General features: G+C 37.8%; 1 protein-coding gene across 1 annotated transcript in view; it reads left to right on the top strand.

Annotated features, from left to right (window-relative positions):
* L3mbtl4 (L3MBTL histone methyl-lysine binding protein 4) overlaps positions 1 to 24099 on the top strand; it is a 354152-nt gene that overhangs the window by 107550 nt on the left and 222503 nt on the right. Inside the window, exon 9 of the mRNA XM_008834704.1 lies at positions 20330 to 20444. Coding sequence (XP_008832926.1) covers positions 20330 to 20444 — 115 coding nt within the window. The remainder of the gene's footprint in view (positions 1 to 20329; positions 20445 to 24099) is intronic.

Here is a 24099-nt window from a genome sequence, read left to right as displayed (position 1 = left end):
GGATTATAACACCTAAGTGTATATATATATTTTTAAATTATTTATTTAATAACCACACAATTAGAAAAAGCATTTCACTACAACAGCATTGACATATTCAATAATAATTTCTAGAGCTAAGATGCATCTCTTTTAAAATTGGCAGTAAATTTTTAGGCTTACTGTTGATTTAATACAGTTAAACAATATTATACTCAGTATAAACCCTGTAAGACATAAATTAAATGAGGTTTTAGCCTTTAAAAATATCTCAATTTCATTATTAAAATACAGTTTCATAAAGAAAAATTCATTTTAATGCAATTAACACTTGATGTTTGCACATGTGTTTTTTATTTTCATGTCTTGTGTTAAATTCCTTTTCTGTTTATTTGAATCCTGGTTATTAGTTCTTTGTTTTCTCTTGATAGTGTTGAATGTTTGCCATTTTTTTCTTTTGAATTTTGCATAATTGATTCCTTCTCCATCTCATCTGTGTTTCTGTGGACTGTATTTTGTCCTATATTCTTGTATGTGAAATTATCTTTCTTCTTCTTCTACATATAGCATTCCTTTAAGAGTTCTTTGCAGTCTTAGCTTGGTCTTCATGAATTTCCCCAATTACATTTATCTTGAAACATTTTCATTTCCCCATCTATTTTAATAGATAATTTTTCTGTACATAACAATCTTGAATGACAATTACTTGCTTTCAAAGTTTGGAATATATCATTTCATGCTTTCTTAGGTTTTTGGATTTTCCACAAAAGGTTATATTGTTCTGGTATCTATATATTAGCTGGCATTTTTGTACTACAACGTTAGTACGTTTATTCCCTTTGTATTTCTGACATGTTGACCATGCTGTATTTTTTATCTGGATCTGTCTGTTTGGGGATCTAAATGCTTCCTGTGTTTGGATATCTATTTCTGTAGGTTTTGGAACTTCTTGGCTATAATTTTTTTGAATAGTTTTTCTAGGGCATTAGATTTTATCTCAGCTGTTTTTTCTCTCTAGTGAATTCTGAGATTTGGTTTCTTGGACATTTTGGTTGTGTTTAATTGTTTTCTTTATGTATGTCTTTATGATTGGTGTCTTGATCTTGTCCTTCATCCCTTGTGCTTGGTCTTGTCTGTTCATGGTGGTGATGCTTTCTGTTATGTTATTTTCATTTCCAGAATTTTTGTTTCCTTCTTATTCATCTTCTCTTTTCTTTGCTGAATGTTTTCTCCAATTTTAATTTTATTTCTCCAAGATATTGATTCTCATTCCACTTTGGTAATTTTATTGTTTATGTCTTGAGTTGATTTCATAAGTTTATTTTTCATGTGTTAAATTCCTTTTCTGTTTATTCGAATCCTGTAGTTGGTTTTTGAACCTTTGAAAATATAGGGCTCTGAAATCACCTTTCTGGCAGCTCAATTGTCTCATCATGTTTGTTTTCCAGTGTAGATAGGCTATCCTCTCGTGGAATTATCACAGTAGAGTGGTGTCTCATGTATTTTTGTGTTTCTTTGTTGTGTTTTATGATTCTGTTAATATGAATTTATCCTCTGGATTGTAGCTTTCCCCCCCATTCCCTTACTGTTTTTATTTATTTATTTGCTTTTTGTTTTATGTGAGTTTTCCAGTGGGTTGTTTTTGCTTGGATTTATGTTCTGGGGGAACACTGACTGCAGTTTTTATCTATGTGGTTTGACAAAAACCTCATTGTTAGCTGCAGAGTGAGATACTGTGTTCTTGACTCCTGTACCTCATGACATTTCTAGTCAGGAATGATTATGTCCATTTTGTCTTTGTCTGTCCTCCTCCCACAGGATGATTTCACTGGACAGGAGAATCAAATCATTGCAAAATCTCAGCTCCTTACTTTTCCCTTCATTATCTTCTTGCAGGAGCCATTGCTCTGGTGAAAGCTAACTCTCTCCCTCTAGATCTCTGCTTTCTGGACTAAAGAACGGCCAGAGAAATAGTCTAGACTGATTGCTCTCATAGCCACAGGCATGGATATGACCTTGACCTGACCTTGGTGTTGCCTGGGGTCATATGCCTCTCTAATCCATGATCTTCCATTCTCTCAGTTAAAAATCCATATCTTTTACTTCTTTCACTGAGTCCTTGCACATTACCTCTGATCCTACGCAGAAGACTGAAGACTTTGAAGTGGAACTCACTCACATTCCGGAACTACTTGTATCCATCTGCCTGCTTTCTGCCCACACAGAGTTGCATCTCTCCTGTCCTTATAGACAGACTCTTCACATTCCCATTGAAAGCACCATCCTTTGTGAACTTCCTCTCCTGTCAGTTAATCCTTATCTCTAAATTCATCCCTCTTCTTTTTGCCTTCTTTTTCCTTTTCCAAATGATTTCTGTCAGCAGACAAAAATGTTATTTCTGACATCTTGAAAACATCATTTCCTAACTCCACTTATCCTTTTTTTTTTTTGCTTCTATTTAAAACAAACATTTTGAAACAATTGCCTCTGCTTCTGCTGATACCTTTTCTCCTTATTATTGCCAGGGTACTGCATGATGAGTTTCTGTCCTGCTGGTAGCTCCTTCTCAGACTACATAAGTTGATTTTCATGATTCTTCCTCCCCTCCCCAAATGCTGACAAGTCAGGGCTTGTCAGTGTTTCTCTTCTCTTCTTTGACTATATTCACCACCTTGGAGACTTGGGATGGAAAGATTGTTAAATCATCTAAATGCTGATGAACTATAAACTGTGGATCAGTCTATGTCCTCTACAAGCCCATTAGGTAAAAGCAGATACCTCAGACTTGAACTGTCTACAATACGCAGGTGTCATCTTTTCTATAAATCATTTTGCCTACTCTTACCCATCTCAAGCAATGGCTGTTAGGTCCTGTCCATAGCTAAGTCAAGGACACAGAGTCATCTTGGGCTCCTCTTTTGCTCCTCTTGTTCATTCTTCACCAGCAGACCATTGGCTGAAACTTTGAAATGTGTACGGACCCAGGCCTCTGTCCACTTCTTGTAATGATTCCACTCTAGTCCAGACCAACATCATCTTTCACTGTTAGAATCACGATAGTCATTCCTGTGGCCTTCAGTTTCCAATGTAGCCATGTCTGTAGTCTCTAGGATCCTCAAAGCAACAGCCAGACTGACTCATAAAATAGAAGTCAGATCAATTACATCTCTGTGCAAAATCTTCTAGGCCTTCTCTGTTTTTCACAAGAACAAAACCAAAATCCCTAAGACTGGACCTGATAGATACAGGAGTAGTGTTTCCTCTCTGCCTTTAGAACTTACTAGTCTTTCACTTGTTCACAGTGCTTCAGTCAAACTGCACTTCTGTTCCTGAACAGGACAGGCTGTCAGCATCTTTGCACTGGCTGTTGTTCCCTTTGTCAACAGTACTCTCCCCCAGATCTGCAAAATGCTAATACTTTCACCTCTTTTAAACATGCTGTTACCACAGACTTTAAATTTTAACAACTCTGCAGGCACACCCTTATTTCCTTACTCTCTCCTATTTTAGCAGCTTTTATTGCCTTTTAATATGCTAAAAACTTCATTTGTTTGATAGTAGCTGATTATCCCTATTAGAATTCAGTCTTAAAATGCTAGGAATTTTCTCTTCCTGTTTTGTTCTCTGATACAGGATTCACGCCTAGTATCTTAAAATAGTACCAGACATGTAGTAAATATGCATTTAACATTGGTGGATTAAATTAATATATGAATGAATGATTGTTTAAAATTCTATCAGCAAATTTTGAGCATCTGTTTATTAACACAACTAGAAAATATCAAAATGGGGTAAATATTTGTAAATCTCATTCTTTTAAGTTTTTAAAAGGATGACTTATATAAATTAAATAGTTGAAGCTTGTTGAAGTTTTCCTATATATCTATGCATGTAATTACCATACAAGAGGTCAAAATAGAGAACATTTTCCTAACTCAAAAACTTTCCTCAAAGACTTCTAGGCATTATAACCTCTTTCCATGTTCCCCAAGACTTCTGTTTCTCACTGAAGAGGAATTTTGCTTGTACTTGTATTTCTTGTCGATTGAATCATACACTGTGTACTCTTTTTGCTAGCCTTCTTTGATTCTACAGTTTCATTTCCTGTCTGTCTCTAGATTTTAGGAGAAGCAAAGCAGGTATACTTGAGACTTGCTTTACATTTATTGTACCAATCTCTGTATCCTTCAGTTTTAGTAATTTGTTGTATGTCCTTATATGGGCCTCCTTCTCCTTCTTCCCCTCCCTTCCCTCCTTCCTTCCCTCCCTGCCTCCCTCCCTCCCTCCCTCCATCCATCCCTCCATCCCTCCTTCTATATTTTAGATTAACTTGGGTTCTTGAATGTGTGGGTTGTTATTCATCCTGAGTTTTGTGGAGTTCTTGGCCATGACCTCTTCAAGCATTGATTCTGCTCTCTTTGTGGGATGAGTTAGACATATTTAGGCTATTAGAGAATATCTCGTCTCTCTTGTGAGCTGTTCTATTATCTATTCCCTTTTCTTTTTGTGTTTTAATTCTTCTAATTTGTCCTTCATGTCACCTGTTTCATTTTCTGCTGGTCCCAGTCTACTGTTAAGCTCCCTCAGTGAATTATTAATTTCAGATTTGGAAATTTTAGTTCTGGAGTATCCATTTGGTTCTTTTGTAGATAGTAGACTATCTGTTGAATTGTCTATATCTTTTCATATACTTTTTGTTTTCTGCTCTTAATATATTTCTAATAATTAATAGCTTTCCTTATTATTTTAGTAACTGACCCAGCTCTTTTTTCCCTCATGGCTATGTCTTTATGACAGATCATATTAACCTGTTTCTTGTGTCATGTTTTTTTATGTATTTGTCCTGGATGTTGCATAGAAAATAGTCATAGATATCCAAGTAAATATTTTTATACCAACTATTTTATACCAAAAGTCTGATGACTTTTCTCCTGCTAGGTATTTCAGTGAGGGGCTGTAAGGGATTGAAATAATGACCTGAAATAATGACCTTATTTGAGAGAAGGATATTTGCAGATGTGATTAAAGATCTTGAGATGAGGTCATTATGTACTGTATGGGTGGTCCTAAGCTCAATGAAAAATATTCTAAGAAAAATCTGAAAGGAGAAGACACAAAAAGAAGAGGGCCATGGAAAGATGGAACAGGGAGTAGAGCAAGCAGCCTGGCCCTAGGATTCTAGAAAAAGTAAGGAACGATTTTCCTCAGAGCTTTGAGAGGATTGTGGACCTGCTATTCAGACCTCTGGCCCCAGAGCTTCCAGATGAGTGTGTGATTCATCATAGCAGAGCTAAGAAGCAAATTCAGAAACAGACCATTTAGATCCAGGTGAGTGCTAGGCAGGTCCAGGTGTTTGGTATTTTAGTATTAGTTCCTCTCTTATGTGACATGTTGAGAAAACGACTTCCCTTTGCCTGTCACAGACCCTACTTCACGATCTGAAGACAGGGAGATGGCTGAGATAGCAAAAGCTCTCACATAACTTCCTAATCTTATAGCACCTGGCTCTTCTTCACTCAAACATAGATGCCTACTACCTGTGCCTTCTCTCTGCCTGTGCCTAGCCCATGGTTATCACCAGTAGCTCCTAAGTGGGTCCCTTGCTCAGAGCCAAACTTAGCAGACGACCTATAGTGATACAGTAATGTACCTCAGCTCAGGAGGAAAAAGACATCACTTCCCCCCGCTAGCAAAATCACTCTGCCTTCTTAACACCTCCAGTTTCTTTAAAAATTACAGTTTTAAATTAGTGTCTAAGACATTTGTAGTCTGGTGCATCTAATTGACACATCCCAAAGTTCAATACCTACATGGTTAGTTTACTTTAATTTGCTGTGATAAAACACTCTGACAAAGCAACTTGGGGAAGAAAGGGTCTGTTTTGGCTTCTGGCTTCTGGTTCTAGAGGGATAGAGTCCATCATGGTGGGAAAGCATGGCAACAGTCAGCATGGCACCCTATTTGGGAGGCTGGCTGATCACATTTTTATTCACATACAGAGGAGAGAGAGAGAGAGAGAGAGAGAGAGAGAGAGAGAGAGAAAGAGAACAGGGAGGCTACAAAACCTCAAAACACCCCCAGTGATGGACTTCCTTCATCAAGGCTCCACTTCCTGAAGGTTCCAACCTCACAGTGTCACCAACTGGGACCAAGTGTTCAAATACATGAGCCTATGGGTAACTCTTCTCATTTAAACCACCCCAAAAAAGAACTCCCTAAAAATGGGCTGCAGAGTTAAATCACTAATTAATAAGCTTTTAACATTTGAATGTATTTAATTGATATATGCACATATACAAATTATACATATTTATGTAGATATGCATATATTATGTAATATCTAAATCAAAGTAAACATATATACTCAGACATTTGTTGTTCCTTTATGTTGAAAATATCGCATGCCTGTAGTCCCAGCACTTGGGAGGCAGAGGCAGGCAGATCTCTGTGAGTTCAAGCCCAGCCTGGTCTACATAGTGAGTTCCAGGACAGCTGGGGCTACAGGGAGACCCTGCTTCAAAAAGACAAATATATATATTACTTTCATCTAGCTTTTGGAGCTGCCTATTCTCTATTATCAACCTACCACGCAATAGCACACAGAACTGATCTCAACTATAACTTAGTTACTCACTGATCAACTATCAACTGCCCCCTAGTCTTATGATACTTGTCTTTTTGTGTCTGGCATATTTTCACTTAATATGATGATCTGAACCTCTCTCTATGTTGTTGTAAATGATAGGATGTCGTTATTTTTATTACTAAGTGGTTTTCAGTTGTATAGCTGGACCCTATTTTTATCCAAGATTATTTGCTATTGTGAATAATATAATAAAAATAGAATTTCAGTTATTTTATTGATATGCTGATTTTATTTCTTTGTATACATACAGAAGGGAACTAACAGAATCATATAGTAGTTCTATTAATTAATTATAGAAACTGTTGTACTGTTTTATCAAATAGCTGTGCCAACTTTCCCACAAATAGGTGTGAAAACATTCCCTTTTTTTTCACATCTTCAACAGTGTATCTTATCTTTCATCTTTTTTGGTAGGAGTTTTTCTTACTGAGGTGAGTCAATATCATATTGTTGCTTTAATTTACATTTTCCTGATTGATCCTTTATATAGTGTTTTATACTACTGACCATATATGCTCTTTTCAATCACAGTTTAATATTAATTGTATTATATAGTACTTATAAATTTATGTAGCATTATACTAAAATATATTTACAATAATTACCCAAGTAATTGAAAATAACACCAACTGATGAGCAATATCATCTTGTATCATGAATAGAGTTTAGTAGGGCTGGTGTGAAAGGCAAGAATTTATAAATAGAGATTCCATGCCCTGGAAGTCCAAGGTAGAGGAATGGGAAAATGGGATAAATGGCAGATGTGAAATATTTAGGAACACATATAGAAATATTTAGATAATTTTCAGCTTAATAATGACATTATTATTATGTTTTATTATTATTGCCCTGTCTAGAGTAAGCTAAATAGAAAATTATCCCTAGATGATTAGATGTTAACTGCCATGTCATACAGAATTTTAGAGAACAGAAGCCAGATTGTGAATAGTTGCTTTGGTTTATTTGTTTGTTTGTTTGTTTTGCTTGTTTGTTTCTATATTAAGTGTCATATTGGACAAATATACTTTCAATCAAAACGAGTTAGATTTCTGACACTGAATTAGGCAAAAAGTACATAGGAAAGCATTTACAAACACTTTAATCACAAACATTCATTCTCTTCTCTTGCTTTACAGTTATTTTCTGACTTGAACATTTCTTATTTTCCCCAGAAATCTAATCTGAGAATGTGTTGTGGTTGCTGTGAGTGCTTGTCTGTATATGAAACAGGAAAAGTTCCAGCAGTCAGAGGAACAATGGTCTGTTTCAGAGGGAATGGTCTATATAAATAAAAACAATGTATGCAGAATTTCAAATTCATAACACAATTTTAGACTTGTTCTCCTTCCTAAGAAACAGCATACATTTATGTTAATGACCCAGTGCAGCTCACAGGCAATGACTGTAACCAGCATGTAAATGGAATCTAGTAAAGTATACTGTATTCTTGAAATGTGGCCAATATCTTTATCTATTATGATTGAACATTTTAGGCAAAAGCTTTTGATTTTGAGTTATGTTGGAGTGAACTACAAATTCCTTTTGTTAAAAGAGACTAAACAAAACATTTAAAAATGACATCTTATGTACATTTGCCGAAAACAAACATCTAGGTGTCACGAGCATCTGCTCTGGTGCAGAGAGAAGGAACTGTCAGTTTTCTTAGCAGGCTTCTTTTTGCCGCAGACTACAACAGAGAAAGCACTGAACTGTTGAGGCCACAAACAAGTATTTCCTGTCCTTTCCACCTGCCCAAGTCACCTGTGAGGACTTGGAATCACGAATGACAGCTATGGCTTTGAGTTCTTGAGCGCTGAAATCCTGTTTCTCTTTGGTCTGCACCCTCATAGAGCTCCTAGGTCCCCTGTCTGCTCACCAGTCCTCAGGAATCTGGACTGCCCCTGGGCATCCCTATCTAGAGAGAACTGAAGGGCATCACAAGCTGCATGCCTGTCGCACTTTCCTCTCACTCTGTGTGTCTCCTCAACTTAATCAACTGAAAGACAAATCTTGGCCAATTTTATATTTGCCTCCCTGCTTACCTTTCTGCTCTGGGATGGCCCTCTACTACAACACATGACATTGCCTCCTAGTTACCAAAGACACTAAGAGACACAAGCTTGTACTGTGAGTATAGATAGAAGGTCTTGTCAGTTTTTTTTTTTTTTTCCCCAATGGACTTTGGTTTGGACCGATATTGGAGGAGAGAGGGCAAAGATCTTTTTCTCATTTCTCTAGCACTGCCATCTTCATTTGTCTTACCATCTTCAGAGAAAGCTGATTACCCCTTTTTTGAAACTATGCAGTTATCCCATTGACCCCATTTCTTCAGCCTTATCTACTCAGTCATCCTCTGCAAGTTCATCCTGATAATATGTGAATATTCCCATCCTTCTGCACATAGCCTTCTTGGAGAAGCTCCACCACTGTTCCTTTTAAAAAAGTGAATAGGTATGTGTGAGAACCTGCATGGAATTATCTGCACCATATGTATGCAGGTGCCAGCAGAGGTCAGAAGAGGTCTTTGATCCCCTGAACTGGAGTTATAGGTAGTTGTAAGCTACCTAATATAGGTGCTGAGAACCAAACCTGGGTCTTCTGTAAGAGCAGTAAGTGTTCATAACCACTGAGCCTTGCCTCCAGTCCCATCCACCACTGTTCTTATCACCACATGGTGAGTGCTTTTCACTGGGTTTAATTTATGTAAACTATTTTGCCTACAAAGAGCATAGATCAAAACTCTATCACCTGGTGCTGGCTACTGTTACCAACTAAGCACATTATATTTTCCTTTGTCTTTTTGCTATGTCTGCACCCATGACCACACTACTGTTTTGAAACAGAGTATGATAGTTGCTTCTTTGCTATTTTATCTTGATTATTTTACCTTCTTGTCTTGGAGTTATTACTTCTTATTTCTTTGACGTTTTTAATAGAATTCCTTATATTTCTTTTCAGACTCATGTTATCAGTTCTGCAGGAAAGAGGGAAAGAGCCTATATAGAGTTTAATAAAGGGCTGTTCACAACATTTTAGACAGAGTGGAGAGGAGCCAGTAAGGAATGGGGCTGGGAAAATGAGGGCAGACTCGAACTCCTGGAGAAAGTCTCAGTTGGGAGCATAGGCCCTGCCAGTCTTGGGTCCAGCAGGAGGAAAGCGTGGGGATAAACCCCCAAACACTCTCTCCTTCTCTCCTAATTCCTACTGATGCTTCCCAGTGGCCAAAACCTAACCAGGAACTGGAAAGCAAAGACTACTAATGGCATCAACAAGGGCCTGCTTTCTTGGCCCAGTGTACTTGTGGACACACAGATCATCCTGCATCTAGCACTTTGTATTTCCCTATCCAGGCTGGTCAGCTCCTGCATAGGCCCCTAGCTACACCTGCCACGTTTGAACTGTTACTTTTCCATCTTAAGCAAGGTCTACATACTGATCTTCATTTCTGTACTATGAATTTTTACTTGAATTCGAGAACTCACTTTAATGCAATCAGAATGGAATTCATTGTACTCCCACTTCAACAAAAGAAGCCACACTAAGCCAATTCAAAACCCATTTGTTACCCTGTATTTTTCAATCGGTCAACAAAAAGTGAGCTAATTTTCTCTTTGGTTTTTATTTTATTTTTATGAATGTTATACATAGTGTGCAAACAGATATTCAACAAGTTTTGTTATCAGAGGCCCTTGCCTCTAAGACTTTCCCTTCCACATTTCCCTTCAGCAGAGGAAACCACATGCATTAAAGTTGCGTATTTTATGGTGTTTATCCTTAAGACTCAGAACAAATTTCCTTTGCAAGGTCTTGATTTTTCTGTGTGATGCTTTTGATGTGAGATGTGGACAGAACTGTTGTCTCCTCCCCATGGGAACTCTTCTTCATCCATTCGTTCAGTCCAGCTCTGTCCTAATTTTATTAGACACAGATTCTTACTTGCCACCTCTTAGTTATTATAACCAAGAGGAATGTGTGTCCTCTTCAGTATTTCAGAAGAATAAATGACTTAAAATAATTTTAGACATTTCTTCATTTTAGAATACCACATTATTTGAATACATGGAGATAAGGACAAATACAGATCTGTAAATAAACAGATAAACCAGAGTAAACTTCAGTGGGCCCCTTAAACATATTAGTTTGATATGCTTACCTAATTTGGACATATTTTAATTTAGAAACTCTGCTATTCCTTTATTTGTTCAACAAATGGAATGTTAAACTGCCTGAATATAAACTGCTGCAGATATCACCTGATACTAGAAACTAAAAATTAGAGGACACAGCTTCTCTCCTCAAATAACAGTTAAGAATGCTGCAACAGGGCCCAGAGGGCTAGCCCAAGTTGGTAAGGTGCTTTGCAAGCATGAGGATCTGAATTAGATCCCCAGAACCCAGGTAAAAGAAGCGGAGTGTGGTGGTATGCTTTTGGAATCCCAACAGTGGGGAAGTGAAGACAGGCAGATCCCTGGGATCACTGGCCAGCCGGCCTAGCCTACTCAGCAAGTTCCAGGCTAAGTGGGAGAATCTGTCCAAAAAGGGTTGAAACTTCCTGGGGAATGAGCAGCTGAGGCTGATCTCTGTCTTCCACATGTGCATGGTACACACACACACACACACAGACACACACACACACACACACGCACGGACGCACGCATACACACAAATATGCACACACATGCTCCTATATATAGATAAACACACAAAAAAAGGAAAATAAATACCATGACAGAGGTAAAAGAGAGTCTGCAGGTTTGAAGGATACCCTTGAGGGATGAAAATCTTATTTATATGGTCAACTTAGAATTTGGTGCTAATAACATTGGTGCATTGATGGGGAAACCATTAGAAGAGGAAAGTAGAAGGTGTAAGTGGTGTAGTCAGCACTTTTGGCGTTCTAGGAATAGGGCTCATCAGTTCCTAAGCAATTCTGTGTGTGTGTGTGTGTGTGTGTGTGTTTCTGTTTTGCTGATATTACCCATGTGGATGTTCCATAACTTTATGGTCATTGTACATGCACTGTATCATATTGTTTATTGTTTTCTTTAGTATTCTTTAAATAAAAATCTGAATATTTAATTCATATTGAGAAAAACTTTAAATTATAACTAAGGAACCATTTTTCACATTGTGTTGAGAGTGTGTGGCATCTCCCCACTGCCTTTAGTTTGTTTGTTGATAACAATGCTTAGACTGCCTCGTGTTACCATATCTCCTGGCTTTCATAGACAGTTTTCAGTTATGGTTTCTGGGATTGTCTGAGAATTAAAAATATTCCTTTGCTGTCAATAATATCACTTTACTTTTGCTTTTCTTTTTGTTTATTTGTTTTTTTGGCTTTTGTTTGTTAATTTTGAAACTGGGCCCCACACTGTACGTTGGGCTAACCTGGAACTCAATGTGTAGCCCAGGCTGGTCTTACACTTGCAGTAGTCTTCGTGCTTAAGCTTTCCAAGTGCTGGATTTACAGGTGTATGCCATCATGTCCAGTAACATGTGGGCAATAAATCATGTGGTCCTTTGAGGCATAACCACCTTGCTTTTCTTTCTTACATTCTTTAGGTTCTTAATTTTTTTAATCATAAACAGCTCACATCCTTTTTGAGTTGGTTGTATATAGATTGCTCTTAAATGGAAATTTAGAATTTCAGGACAGTTTGAGTGTGTATTTTGAAATGATTTTCTTCCACAAGGGCCAGTGCCCTGAAAAGAAGATGAGGGGTGGCAGGCAGCTTGAATGATCATAAATGAAATGGTTTCTAAATTAACAGTGAATGTACAGTGTTTGCCATCAGCACTCAATTTACTGCCTCAGTGCTTCAAACTTTATAAACTTTACGGCAGGGGTAATGAAAATATTTATGTTAGCTATAATCATAAACTGATTTTGAGATTACTTGCCCTCACACTGCTTGTGACAGAGGTTTTCTTCCTAAGATATTACCCACAGATGTGGTGCCATAGAGATCTGAATGTGGCTGTTGTCATGCCTAGCCATGGAATATATAGATATTTCTTAACAAAGATTAAAACTCTGGAGATTCTATTGGAAATTTGACCATTTTTATTTCTGATGGGAATTGTATGGGGAAAACATTCATGGGAAGAACTGATTGTGTTTGTTATAACTGTAACCATAGAAATGAATAACTGGAAATTATGTAGATGTTATTTGTCACAAATGGGAGCTTGTGGGGCTGAAGAGATAGCTCAGTAGTTAAGAGCACTAGTTGCTCTTTCAGAGAACCCCTATTTGATTCCCAGCACCTATATGGTAGCTAGGAACCGTATGTAACTCCAGTTCCAGTGGAATCTGACACCCTTTTCTGACACCTGCAGACATTGCACATTGCACGACACAGGTGCACTTACATGCATGCAGGCCATACACTCAAACACAAAAATTAAATAATAATAAAGCATCTATAAAAAAACAGAAACAAAAACAAATGAAAGCTTGTGGAGGTGAATGTCCTTTACATCAGCCCTCTCACAGAATTTCTCTCAGGTTCTATGTCTTATAAGAGTAAAGGTGCCTATGACTTGTTTTTTAATTAAGTTACTCTTAATTGGTTTAGATAAACTGTGGCATCGACAGTGAGCACAATTGGTTGACAACTTTATTGTCAGGGTAATACCTTAAAGAAGCATTTGAAAAAGTTTTATCACAAAACTAACTTCAACAAATACTGTAGGATGTATGATTAAAGGGTGCAGATTTCCCCCAAACTCCTCTGGTCTTTGTGGTGTAACAGGCACAGAAAGACCCACAGCTTGTGAAGATAAATTGGGTTATGTTTTAGAGAAATACAGACAAACAAGTCAGTTATTTTGGTGTTCATGGCCAGAAACAGAGACACAATTCTTGCCGCAGGAGGGATGCATGGATAACTTTAGACCAATGGAAAAAGAGATGGAGGGGAATCACTGGGTGGGACACCCTAAGGCCAAATAAAATCCCCAATCATTTTAGGATTGGTGGTTTCCTCAGCTCTTAAGTCCCTCTTTCCTATCCAAGAAGCCTGTAATGCTTGCCAAGAAACTTGCACTTTGCATGAAAAAAAAGTATAATTTTGCACAATAAAACATACAGATTTCCACTTCTCCCCTGACTTCTAGTGTGTTAAGAGTTTCTTTGGAGAATGAGATGGTTAATATTTTGCTCATTAAATTTTTCAAAAGTACTACCTTAAGAAATATGATGACACAGTGGGCCTTAAAAGGGATGACAGAGTATATGGGCTCCAGTGGGGGGGGGGGCTATGGGAGGGTTTCGTTGGAGACGGGGTTATAAAGATGATTAAGATTGTTTGAAATGTTCTGTATGAAATACACAACAATTCAATAAAAGCAAATTTTAAAAGAATAGCTGTAGTGAAAACTTAATTTTCCAATTTAGTACTTAAAAGTTTTTCCATAATAGAGCATGGGGGATAATTAAGTGGGTAAAGTGCTTGCTATGCAAATATGAGGACCTGAGTTCTGATTCCCATCACCACATTAAGAAAAGAAAAAAAGCTTACATAATGCCCATCTTTAATCCTAGCACTGGGCAGCAGAGAGAGGCAGATTCCAGGAGCTCACTGGCCAGCCTGGCTACCCCCTTAGTGAGTGCCAAGTTCAATGAAACACTCTATCTCATAAAAGAAGGGAGAGCAATAAAGGAAGACATGGGGTGTGAACTCTGGCCTATGCACACACGCTTTTCCATAATACTGAACAGAATATCAGAATGGACTAGAAGGGAGAGTAAAGAAATGATTTGTGAAAGAGTGGGTAGGTTTGGGGAAGGTGGTCAGGGAAAGGGATTGAGATCATTCATCCAAGTAAGTGTGGTAACATGATAAGGAAGGACACAGGAAGCAGGTTGTACATGCAGCAAGGGGGAAGGCAAGGATTTAGAAGTCATAGTGATATGGAAATGGTGGACACACTTCTTGGTACCAGTGTGTCTTAGTAGCCTTGTGTGAGAATAAAACAGCTTTAAAGTACATACATATTTTTTCTTTCCATGAGAGCCTTTCCTCCTTCATCCTTGCTTGGGTAAAGCGATCAGGTTGGTCATTGTAAAAGCCCTATTTAACATGGAAGAGTATCAGTTGTTCTGACCTGTGTCTCTGTGATATTCGGTGTTGTCATATTTTCATCATCATAGTGATCTCTTCTGTGTTTTTTTAAATGTGATTTAACTCTACTACAGATTCTGCTTGGAGAGCCAAATATCCTCACAATTTTTTTTTGTATGATTTTCTCAGTAAATCATGAACTTAAGTATGATTTTACCATTTTCTGGCTATGTGACCTAATCTTACCAAGCTCTTAACCTCCCAGAATCTCTACCAATTGTCTATTGTAACAATATAATGAGGACGTGAAATGAGATTTTTGCATTGTATATTGTGTATGTATTACGTGTTATACAAAATTGAAATATACTCCCCGCTGCACCCAGGAAGGACACTTGCTCTCTTGGATTATAGTGATATTCTTTGAAGGCATGATACAGCATTCTTGCCAGTAGTGGAACAGATGTCTGGCCTCCATTCTGCCCTGAATGCCACCCTCATGACATCACTTAACAAAGCCTAGGGCCCTGCCTCACAGGAAGCAAGTTGAATTGTAGTCTCATTAGCAGTAGTAGTTATGAGTAATAGATGTAAGGATAACATATTAAAATTCCAGTTTTTAACCCAAGAATGAAACAAAGATAAGCCTAGATAACTCAGAGTGCAATAAAGTTGGACCAAGTACAATAAAGAGTAAGTCTAAATAACTTAGTATCACTTTTATGCTTATAATTGATTCACCAGAAGCTTTTAAATAGATTTGAGGATTTTGACAATATTCTCTCTCTGTCTCTCTGTCTCTCTCTGTCTCTCTCTGTCTCTCTCTCTCTCTCTCTCTCTCTCTCTCTCTCTCTCTGATTTCTAGTTTATCAATACTGGAGCAAAAAGAATATGTTTGCTTTACAGAATCTCAGATATGTAAAAATCATAAATTTATGAAATATGCCAGAAATGATTTGGTTTTTCAAAATGACTTTTACTTTTCAACAAGGTTGTAAATATCCATCAGTGCCAATATTCTCCAATAACTTGACCATCTGTTAGAATTTATAAAATTGTATTTTCACTCTAGAGATATGAAGATCTAAAATAATGAAGCTATCTTTCATAAAGATGTTTATGGGTACAAATTATTTACTGTATGCCTCAAGTTTAGATAACCCCTATAGGGAGGGGATAATCACATGGATGGATTAGGAAAAGATCTATCATCAATAATTATATACAGCCTTAGAAATGACAATTGGGACAAATGACTTGGGAAAATGCTGAATACAATTCATAAAAACATCGCTATCTGCTACAAAATTAAATTTTGAAAATTGAATCATTTTACTTTTCATTTCTGGACTTAATCATACAATAAGTGAAATAGAAAGGTCTGCCTCTTGAAGGCAAAATGCTTGGCCTGTTTTATGTATACAGTTACTACTCAGTGTCTTGGAGGTGTGGGAGCTTCATAGCCTCACCAAAGACTGATGTCAGCAGTCATTTAAGTGATATGCAGTGAGATCTCATTTGGTTTCTCTGAAAAGAATGATGCTGAGATTTTTTTACATTTAATGTTTTTAAAAAATATTTTCATTGAACTTTTGTACATTTCATATAACAGTTCTTAATCAAATTAAGACACCCCCCATCCATGCCCCCCCGACCAGGCCTCATGTATTCTGTCATACATGTTAAGTCCCATCTGCTCAAGCATTTTACTTGGATGTTCTTCAGTGCAAATTCATCCACTGGAGTGTATTCGGCCTATCTAGAGATCTTAAGGAAGGTCTACTCTCCCTCAGCCAGTAGTGATCAGTCCCCAACAGTTCTCAGGCTAGGGCTGGCCCACTGCCCATTTCCCTTACGCCACTCTGGGCCCTTGTCTGATTGAGTTGGCATGGGTCTTGTGCTCCACACCACCATTGCCACAAATTCACATGAGCAAGCTTCTAGTAACTTGAAAACCCATTTCCTTATGTTCATGGACCAGCCCTAGCTCTTGCAATCTTTCTACTCCTCTCTTCTGCAATGGTCCCTGGAGCCATGGGTGGTTAAGGTTTAATATAGGAGTTCTAACCAAGGGTACACACTCTGCAGTCTCTTATTTTCTATAACTCAACCAGTTGTGGCCCAGGCTGACCTCAGGCTTATCATCCCACTGTCTCAGCTTCCCAAGTGCAAACCTCCTGTTCTGAATGAGACTTATTGAATTTACTGTTTTCTGAGAGACATAACATCTACAAATACTGTTGAGCTTTGTAGCTTCCCGGACATAGTAGGCCTCTCCCTTTATGTGGATCATTTTTAATTTGCTTTAGGAATGTTTTAGTTTTCAGTATAGAGGGTTTGCACATTTTGCTATTTTCCTACATGTTTTGCTAAAATCTTCTTTGATAGGAGGGGCATACAAGATCTTACTATTTATCCTAGGCTTGTCACTATCTGGAATTCTCAATCTTCCTCCCTTAGCCTCTTGAGTTCTGGAATGGTAGGCCTATACCCCTACACTCATGTTCTTCATTGAAAAAGAAATGCTGTTCTAAATAGAATGCTAAAATTGGTTTATACAGTTGTTTGTTGCTAGTAAGCAGGAAAACAATTATCTTACATTAATTTTAATCCTGAAATATTGTTAAATTCTAGTTAGGTTTTTAATTTATCATATTTCTACATAATCATATGTGAATGGTACAGTTTTACCACCTTAGTGATTTTTTTTTGAAAAGCACCTGTTTTAGTCACTTTTCTGTTGCTGTGATAGAAACACTGACCAAAGCAATTTAAAAGGAAGAGTTTATTTGCACTTATGGTTCTAGGGGAATTACAGTCCATCATGACAGGGAGGCATGGTGGCTGGAGGTGGCTGGAGCAGGAGCAGCAGAATCATGCAGGCACAGGAAGCAAGAGAACAGCTGGAGATCTGTCAAGGCTTAAGAACTCTGTAAGCCCACCCCTAGTGACGTGCTTCCTCCAGCATAGCCACACCTTCTAAAACCCCCCAAAACAGCACCATCATCTGGAGACAAAATGTCCAAATACTTGAAGCCTATGGGGAACATTTTCATTCAAACAGTCACAGCACCCAATAAAAATAGAGTATGATACTAATGGTAGTTTTTGATGGATACTGAGGGACCACATTCGCTTCCTGTTAGCCAAAAAAATTTATTGTTGTGTATTAAACTTGATCAAATATATTTTCTGAATCCATTGAATGACCAGATGCTTCTTTATTCTGTTGTGTAGTGGACTGACCAGGATTGCAATGTCCAGCTGACCTGGCATGTTTCCCACACCTCTGCTCTTTGTCTATTCCTCTGGGTGGGAGGTCCCATTTGCCTTTATATGGAAGGCTGAGAAGGATATGGAGTTCAAGGCCATCCTAGATGTACCAAAACTCTGTCTCAGAAAACCTAAATATGTACATAAATAGTAAAAGGTTTTAAAAAAGCCAACAATAGCAAAAACAAGTTTTATTTTTTAGTATTTTGTGCAGTTGTATAGTTTTTGCTATGAAAGGACATTGTGCAATGGCCAGAAGCCTAAGTCTCATTGAAATGAAATTTTGTGAGCTAGGGAGATGTCTGGATGATAAAGTGCTTGCCATGGAAGGATGAGGACCTGAGTTCATTCCACAGCACCAACATACAAAAGCCATGTTCAGCAGTGTCTGCCTGTTACCCCAGAACTGGGGAGGTGGAGGGAGGAAGGTTGTTGCAGCTTGTTGACTAGCCAATATAGTTGAATGAGTGAACTCTGAGCTCATTGAGAGACCTTGTCTCAAAGTAAAGTGGAAAGAAATTGAAGAAGACACCAAGATACAAGACATTGGCTTCTGGCCTCTAGCTTCATGCATATGCACACATGCATACTCATCTGAAAACACGTAAATACACACACACACGAATGCACAGACAGAAAAAAAAAAAAAAGAAAGAAAAGAATCTTCAGAGTTGTTCCTGATCAGTGGTTCTCAAATCATAGCATCTGTCTTATTCATCCGGGATATTTAACACATACTGAGGCTCCACTCGTTAGAGTTTCTGGTTTAGGAGGATTGAGGTGGGACCCAGGAATCTGCATGTTGACTACAGGTCCAGGTAGTGCTGATGCCACTGGACTGGGAACTATACTTTGAAAAAGCACGTTCTTAGAAAATGAATCTTGAGAAAATATATTGGGACTTACTATATACATCTTTATGGTTCTGGGTCCCTAGTCTATTTATTCTGTTTGGGTTTCAGTACTTGAGGATTGAACCTAGGTCCTCATAAATGCTACAGAAACATTCTGTCATTATACCACCATACCTCTGAGTTACAATCACTGGATTTCTTTTTGCTTTTTCCATTTTTTATGTGTATGAATATGTTGCCTGTATGTATATAAGTACATCACACGTGTACAGTTCTCACAGAGGCCAGCAGAAGGTGTCAGATCCCCTGGACCTGAAGTTACTATTGGTTGTTAGTTACTGTGTAGGCTCTAAACCAAACCCGGTTCTCTACAGAAGGACCAGTATCTTTAAGCCAGTGTTCTTAACCATGGAGCCATCTCTCCAGGCCCTATCTTTTTGCTACTTATTTTGAAACAGAGTCTCAGGAAATTACCAAGACTGACCTTGAAATCACTCTAGCCTAGCTTGGCCTTGAACTGTAATCCTCCTGCCTCAACCTCTGAAGTACTGGGATTATGAACTTGTACTACTAGGGCTGGCATGAAAGTTCTTTTTGCATTAAAAATAGCAGATTCTCTACTTAATTGTAGTTAAAACAAGAAAATATGTAAAAGAATAGATGTTTTTTGTTTTACTACATATAAATTCACTTTATTATCTGGATAGCAATATTGTAAAACATAGTTTATTATATTGAACAAATAAATATTGGATTTATGTTTCATAAATTTGGCTGTCTTTAATTTCTTATTTGTGTATGTGTATATGTGTGTGACAGATAAAGCACAAAGCAGTGATAAATGAGTCTGTCAACTAACTGGATTATTGGACTTGAACTCGGGCCCTACCTCAAAAAAATCCTGCTAACACTATCCTTCAATAATCTATCTATACTAATAATGTCCATTTTTGGTGTTTTTAAAAATATTTTTGTTAATTCATAAAATGTTTTTTGATCATATCCATCCTCCCCCAACTCCTCACTAATATACCTCCAATCTCTACCTACCCATCATATCCTCTCCTTTTTTGTGGTGTTTAGAATTGAGCTTAGGGCCTTATACTTGCTAGGCAGGCACTCTACCAATAAGCTGTATTTCCAGTCTTGGTAATGCTTTATCTTCTCTATTTGCCTCCATTATTTCCCAAGTCTGAGTCTCCTTGTTTGTGAGGATTTGGAACTTACTATTTCCTTGCACTTTGATCCATGCCCTTCTCAGCACTAACAGGTATATACTGATGTCAATTTGGTGATTGTTATTGTCATGACTTTGACATGAAACCTGTAGTAGCCACAGGACAGTCACCAGGACAGAGGTGTTTGCTCTACAGCAGTCAAGCATTGTCTTAGCCGAGAAAATGGACTGACTTTTTAATTTTAGCTTCAGAGATCTATTTTCAAATATTTTGGTGAAGGACTAGTGAAATACTAATTGCAAAATAGTAATTACTCAAAATACTTCTTAATAGGTTCATTTTGATGGCTGGGACCATAAGTACGACTATTGGATGGATGCCGACAGCCCTGACATTCACCCCATTGGATGGTGTGATGTAACAGGGCATCCGCTGGAAGTACCATATGGTAAGCAATTTGCTCTTTGTTGTTGCTTTTAAGTACTTAGCCTGAATTCCAGTCTTAATGTTGCTTATTTATGTCATTATAGTCATTTGAAAGCTAAATAACAGATAGGTGAATTAATTCATCATCACTATAGCTACACTGAAAGCCAGTTATTCACAATTAAGCCTCAAAGGGCACGCTTCATAAAAAATAAATAGCAATAATCACCAAGAAAAAAGTCTCTTGTTTTCAAAAGGAATGTTATTTTTTTCTTCTTCTACATTTTAGCTTGGAGAAGTGATCCAGCATCTCTAAATCCATCTTTATCACTGTTTTTATCTAAAGTTGCTTTTACTTTTTTAAAACACCATAAAATTTTATTTTATGCAATAAACTGTAAACATTTCAGAAAAATTAGATATTTTGAATTTCAGCAATTTAAGAAGAAAGAATGTCAAAGAACACTTTGTTTTATTGCTTTCTTCATTATTTTTTGCCTTTCTAGCCACTTGAGTTAAGGAGCAAATTAAGCACTCTAAATTCTAATGAGCCTCCAACCAGCATACCTACTTCTTTTTTACTGAAACAGTCCTCTGATCACATTAGGCTGACGTAGCTAATAACTAGTTCCAGGCCTTTGTATGAGCATTCTCCATTCTGCATCATCATCATCATTATTATTATTATTATTATTATTATTATTATTATTTTCTGTGTATGAGTGTTTTGCATGTATGTAAGTGCACCCAAGTGTGCAGTGTCCACATGGGACAGAAGAGGGTGCTGAATCTCCTGGAACTGGAGTTTTGGAGAGTTGTCAGCCACCATGTAGGTGCTGGGCGCTAAACCCAAGTCTTCTGCAGGAGTAACCAGTGCTCTTAACCATTGCGCCATCTCTGTAGCTCTGCATTCTCCATTCTTAGATTTGTTTTGTTCCCTTTCTGTTTCTGTTTCCCTTCCTTCAGCATCTGTGAGGGTGTCTGATGTTGAGCCTGCCTAATGATGCTTGAATCTTAGACCTGACAGGACTCACCACATCTGTGACAGTGCCCTACCTTCTTGTCAACAAAACAAGAATCCCAGACTAATATGCTGACATTTTTATGTTGTGCTAGATTCCTCAGATGCAACAAAATCACTAAGATACTGCCCTTGGGGAACTTACAGTATATCCATAATCTTAGACTCTACAGAGTTGGAAACAAGGGAGACCATGGTCAGCAGCCTGTGGAGGGTTCCAGGCAAGGAAAGGCATCAGTCTTTGTGCTTTGTTTTCTCTGTATATGCATGTGTGTGTATGTGTGTGTGTGTTAAATACTTGTTATGTGTGGTGCATGCATGTGAGTGTGCAAATGTACACAGAAGGTCATTGGATGTCTTCTTTTGCTTTCTACCTTACTGCTTTGAGACAGAGTCTTTCTCCAACTGGAAGCTTTCTCTCCATTTGACTACACTGGCTGGGTTTCAGTCTCTTGGCATATCTGCCTGCCTTTACCCTTCAGTGCTAAAGTTACAGGCACACACAACCATACTTGGCTTTTTATGTAGGTTCCAGTGATTTTGAACTCATGTCCTCATGCTTGCACAGGAAGTGCTTTTACCCAGCAAGCCTCTGATCCAGCTGTGTATTCTCTCCAGTTTACACCCCAGCATACCAGGATGGAGGTTGTCATGTTAATCAGTATAACATCCCTCACAGGAACATCCATTCCTCATGCAGTAATTTTCTTAACTAGGAAGAATTTCAGTATGGAGAGGGACAGACTGGCATTCCCTGTGTAGGAACAGTTCCCTTGAATCCACATCAATCATTGCATGCTCCTTTGCCAATCTAACCATGCAGCTTCTACATCTGAAAGTCTAATATGCATCCAGTGTCCAAGGTACTGTAACTCCATTCAAGGCCACACCGTGCATCTTAAGTTTTTCTTCCTTACTACATACAGCCATTTGAAACTCTGTTTTTCTTAACCTTCTCTGCAGCCCCTACACAGAACCAATCACCAAATGCTACTCATTTTCTTTAACTTCTTGAGTCTCTGACTCTGACTCTCACTGCTTATTTTAAGTACTACTCCATTTTTTGGGTTGTGTCATAGTTTCAAATGATTCATAGAATCTGGTCTATTCTCTGTAGAACATAGTTTGTAGCATTTTATGTGGTAGCAAGGTTCTACATGAAATATAGTGTGGTCATTACAAATGTATAATGCTTAGAAATGAATGAAATTTGCTTCTTCCATAGCTGTGTGTCTCCTTGTGTCTCAGTTTCCTTACCCATAAGACAGATAATATCTGTCTTATAAATTTACAGTGATAAGATGAGATGAATATATGCATACCACTTCAAAAAGTTGCCCGAGTTACAGATTACACTCGATGTTAGCTATTGTTAGGAAATAAAACATTTCTTGAATTTCCATTTTTATGTAAGACTGTGAATTATTAACGATTTCACATTGAAAATAAGTTAAAATTAACATGATTGGAGTTTTCCAATGTTTTAATTCATTTTTGGAAGAAGTTTGATTTCTCTGTGTTGCTGGCAATATTCCATGATTCCTATATTTTTCTTCACACTCAGGAGATATGAAACTGTAGAATTTGGGGGAGCAACCTATTGCAATTGGCTGTCTTCTTCAAATTTTCAAATTTTTGTTACAAATTTTTATTTATATCAATCATTACTGATGTGGTTTATTGTAGATTGGCTATCACTGAGGTTAGACTAATTTATATCAACATTGGAAAAGGGCATCCGGTTCCCTTGAACTGGAGTTACAGACAGTTGTTATCTGCCATGTGGGTGCCAGGAATCGAATCTGGGTCCTCTGAAAGAGCAGCCAGTGGTCTTAACCACTGAGCAATCTCTCCAGCCCATGCCCCTATTTGAAAACAAACATGAGCATGTGGGTGCTGGCTCGCTTTTCTTCCATTCCCATCCAAAGCTGATCCTATTCTTTATCATTGAATTCTTTTCCCACTGCAAAGAAAAAACAAATGACTGGATTGTCCACTGCAACAAAACAAGTGTAAAGGCCTGGCATTGCCTGGGTTGATGATTTCATGGTTGTCTTTTCCCATTTCTTTCCTGAAGTAGTTGATATGAACCCTCAGACTCACCGCACTGCTGTCTTTAGTCTTTGAGCCCAGTATCATCAGACCTCTGGACTCTTCCACATCAATTTGCCTTTCTCTCATTGCCACACTTTAACCTGGCACAATTTCCTCCTGAAAACTTCATTTTCACCAAATGAATCCACTGAGAACTGTGCATGCTGGCCTCCTAAGATTCAGAAGGCAGTATGTTGCCTTTCTAGGGCTGTTTTCTGTATCCATCTTCCTTTACTAAGAAATGTTAGCCCTTGGCTGATGTCTGGTATCAGTGGGGTGAGGGGTCACCAGCAGCATTTGCTCTGCAGTTTGCATTCCCTCCTGTTTTATACAAACAACTTTATTAGGTCATTTTAAAAAAATTTCTGAGGGCTATTTTAAAGAGTTGATTTTATGTATTTATAAAATTCATCTAATACCCTCCTCACTGTAGATGTTATCCTTAACAATCAGATAAACAAATGCATTCTATAAATAATTCTAGAGAACTACACATGATATTTTATCATTTATGACCAGGTAAAGTGATATGACATTAATTTTGAGATATTTAAGATAGCTT

This window comes from Nannospalax galili, unplaced genomic scaffold, assembly GCF_000622305.1.
Source record: "Nannospalax galili isolate Female #2095 unplaced genomic scaffold, S.galili_v1.0 scaffold155, whole genome shotgun sequence".
NCBI classification, from domain to species: Eukaryota; Metazoa; Chordata; class Mammalia; order Rodentia; family Spalacidae; genus Nannospalax; species Nannospalax galili.
Note: the sequence above shows the minus strand (reverse complement) of the source record. Positions and strands in the feature narration are given on the sequence as shown.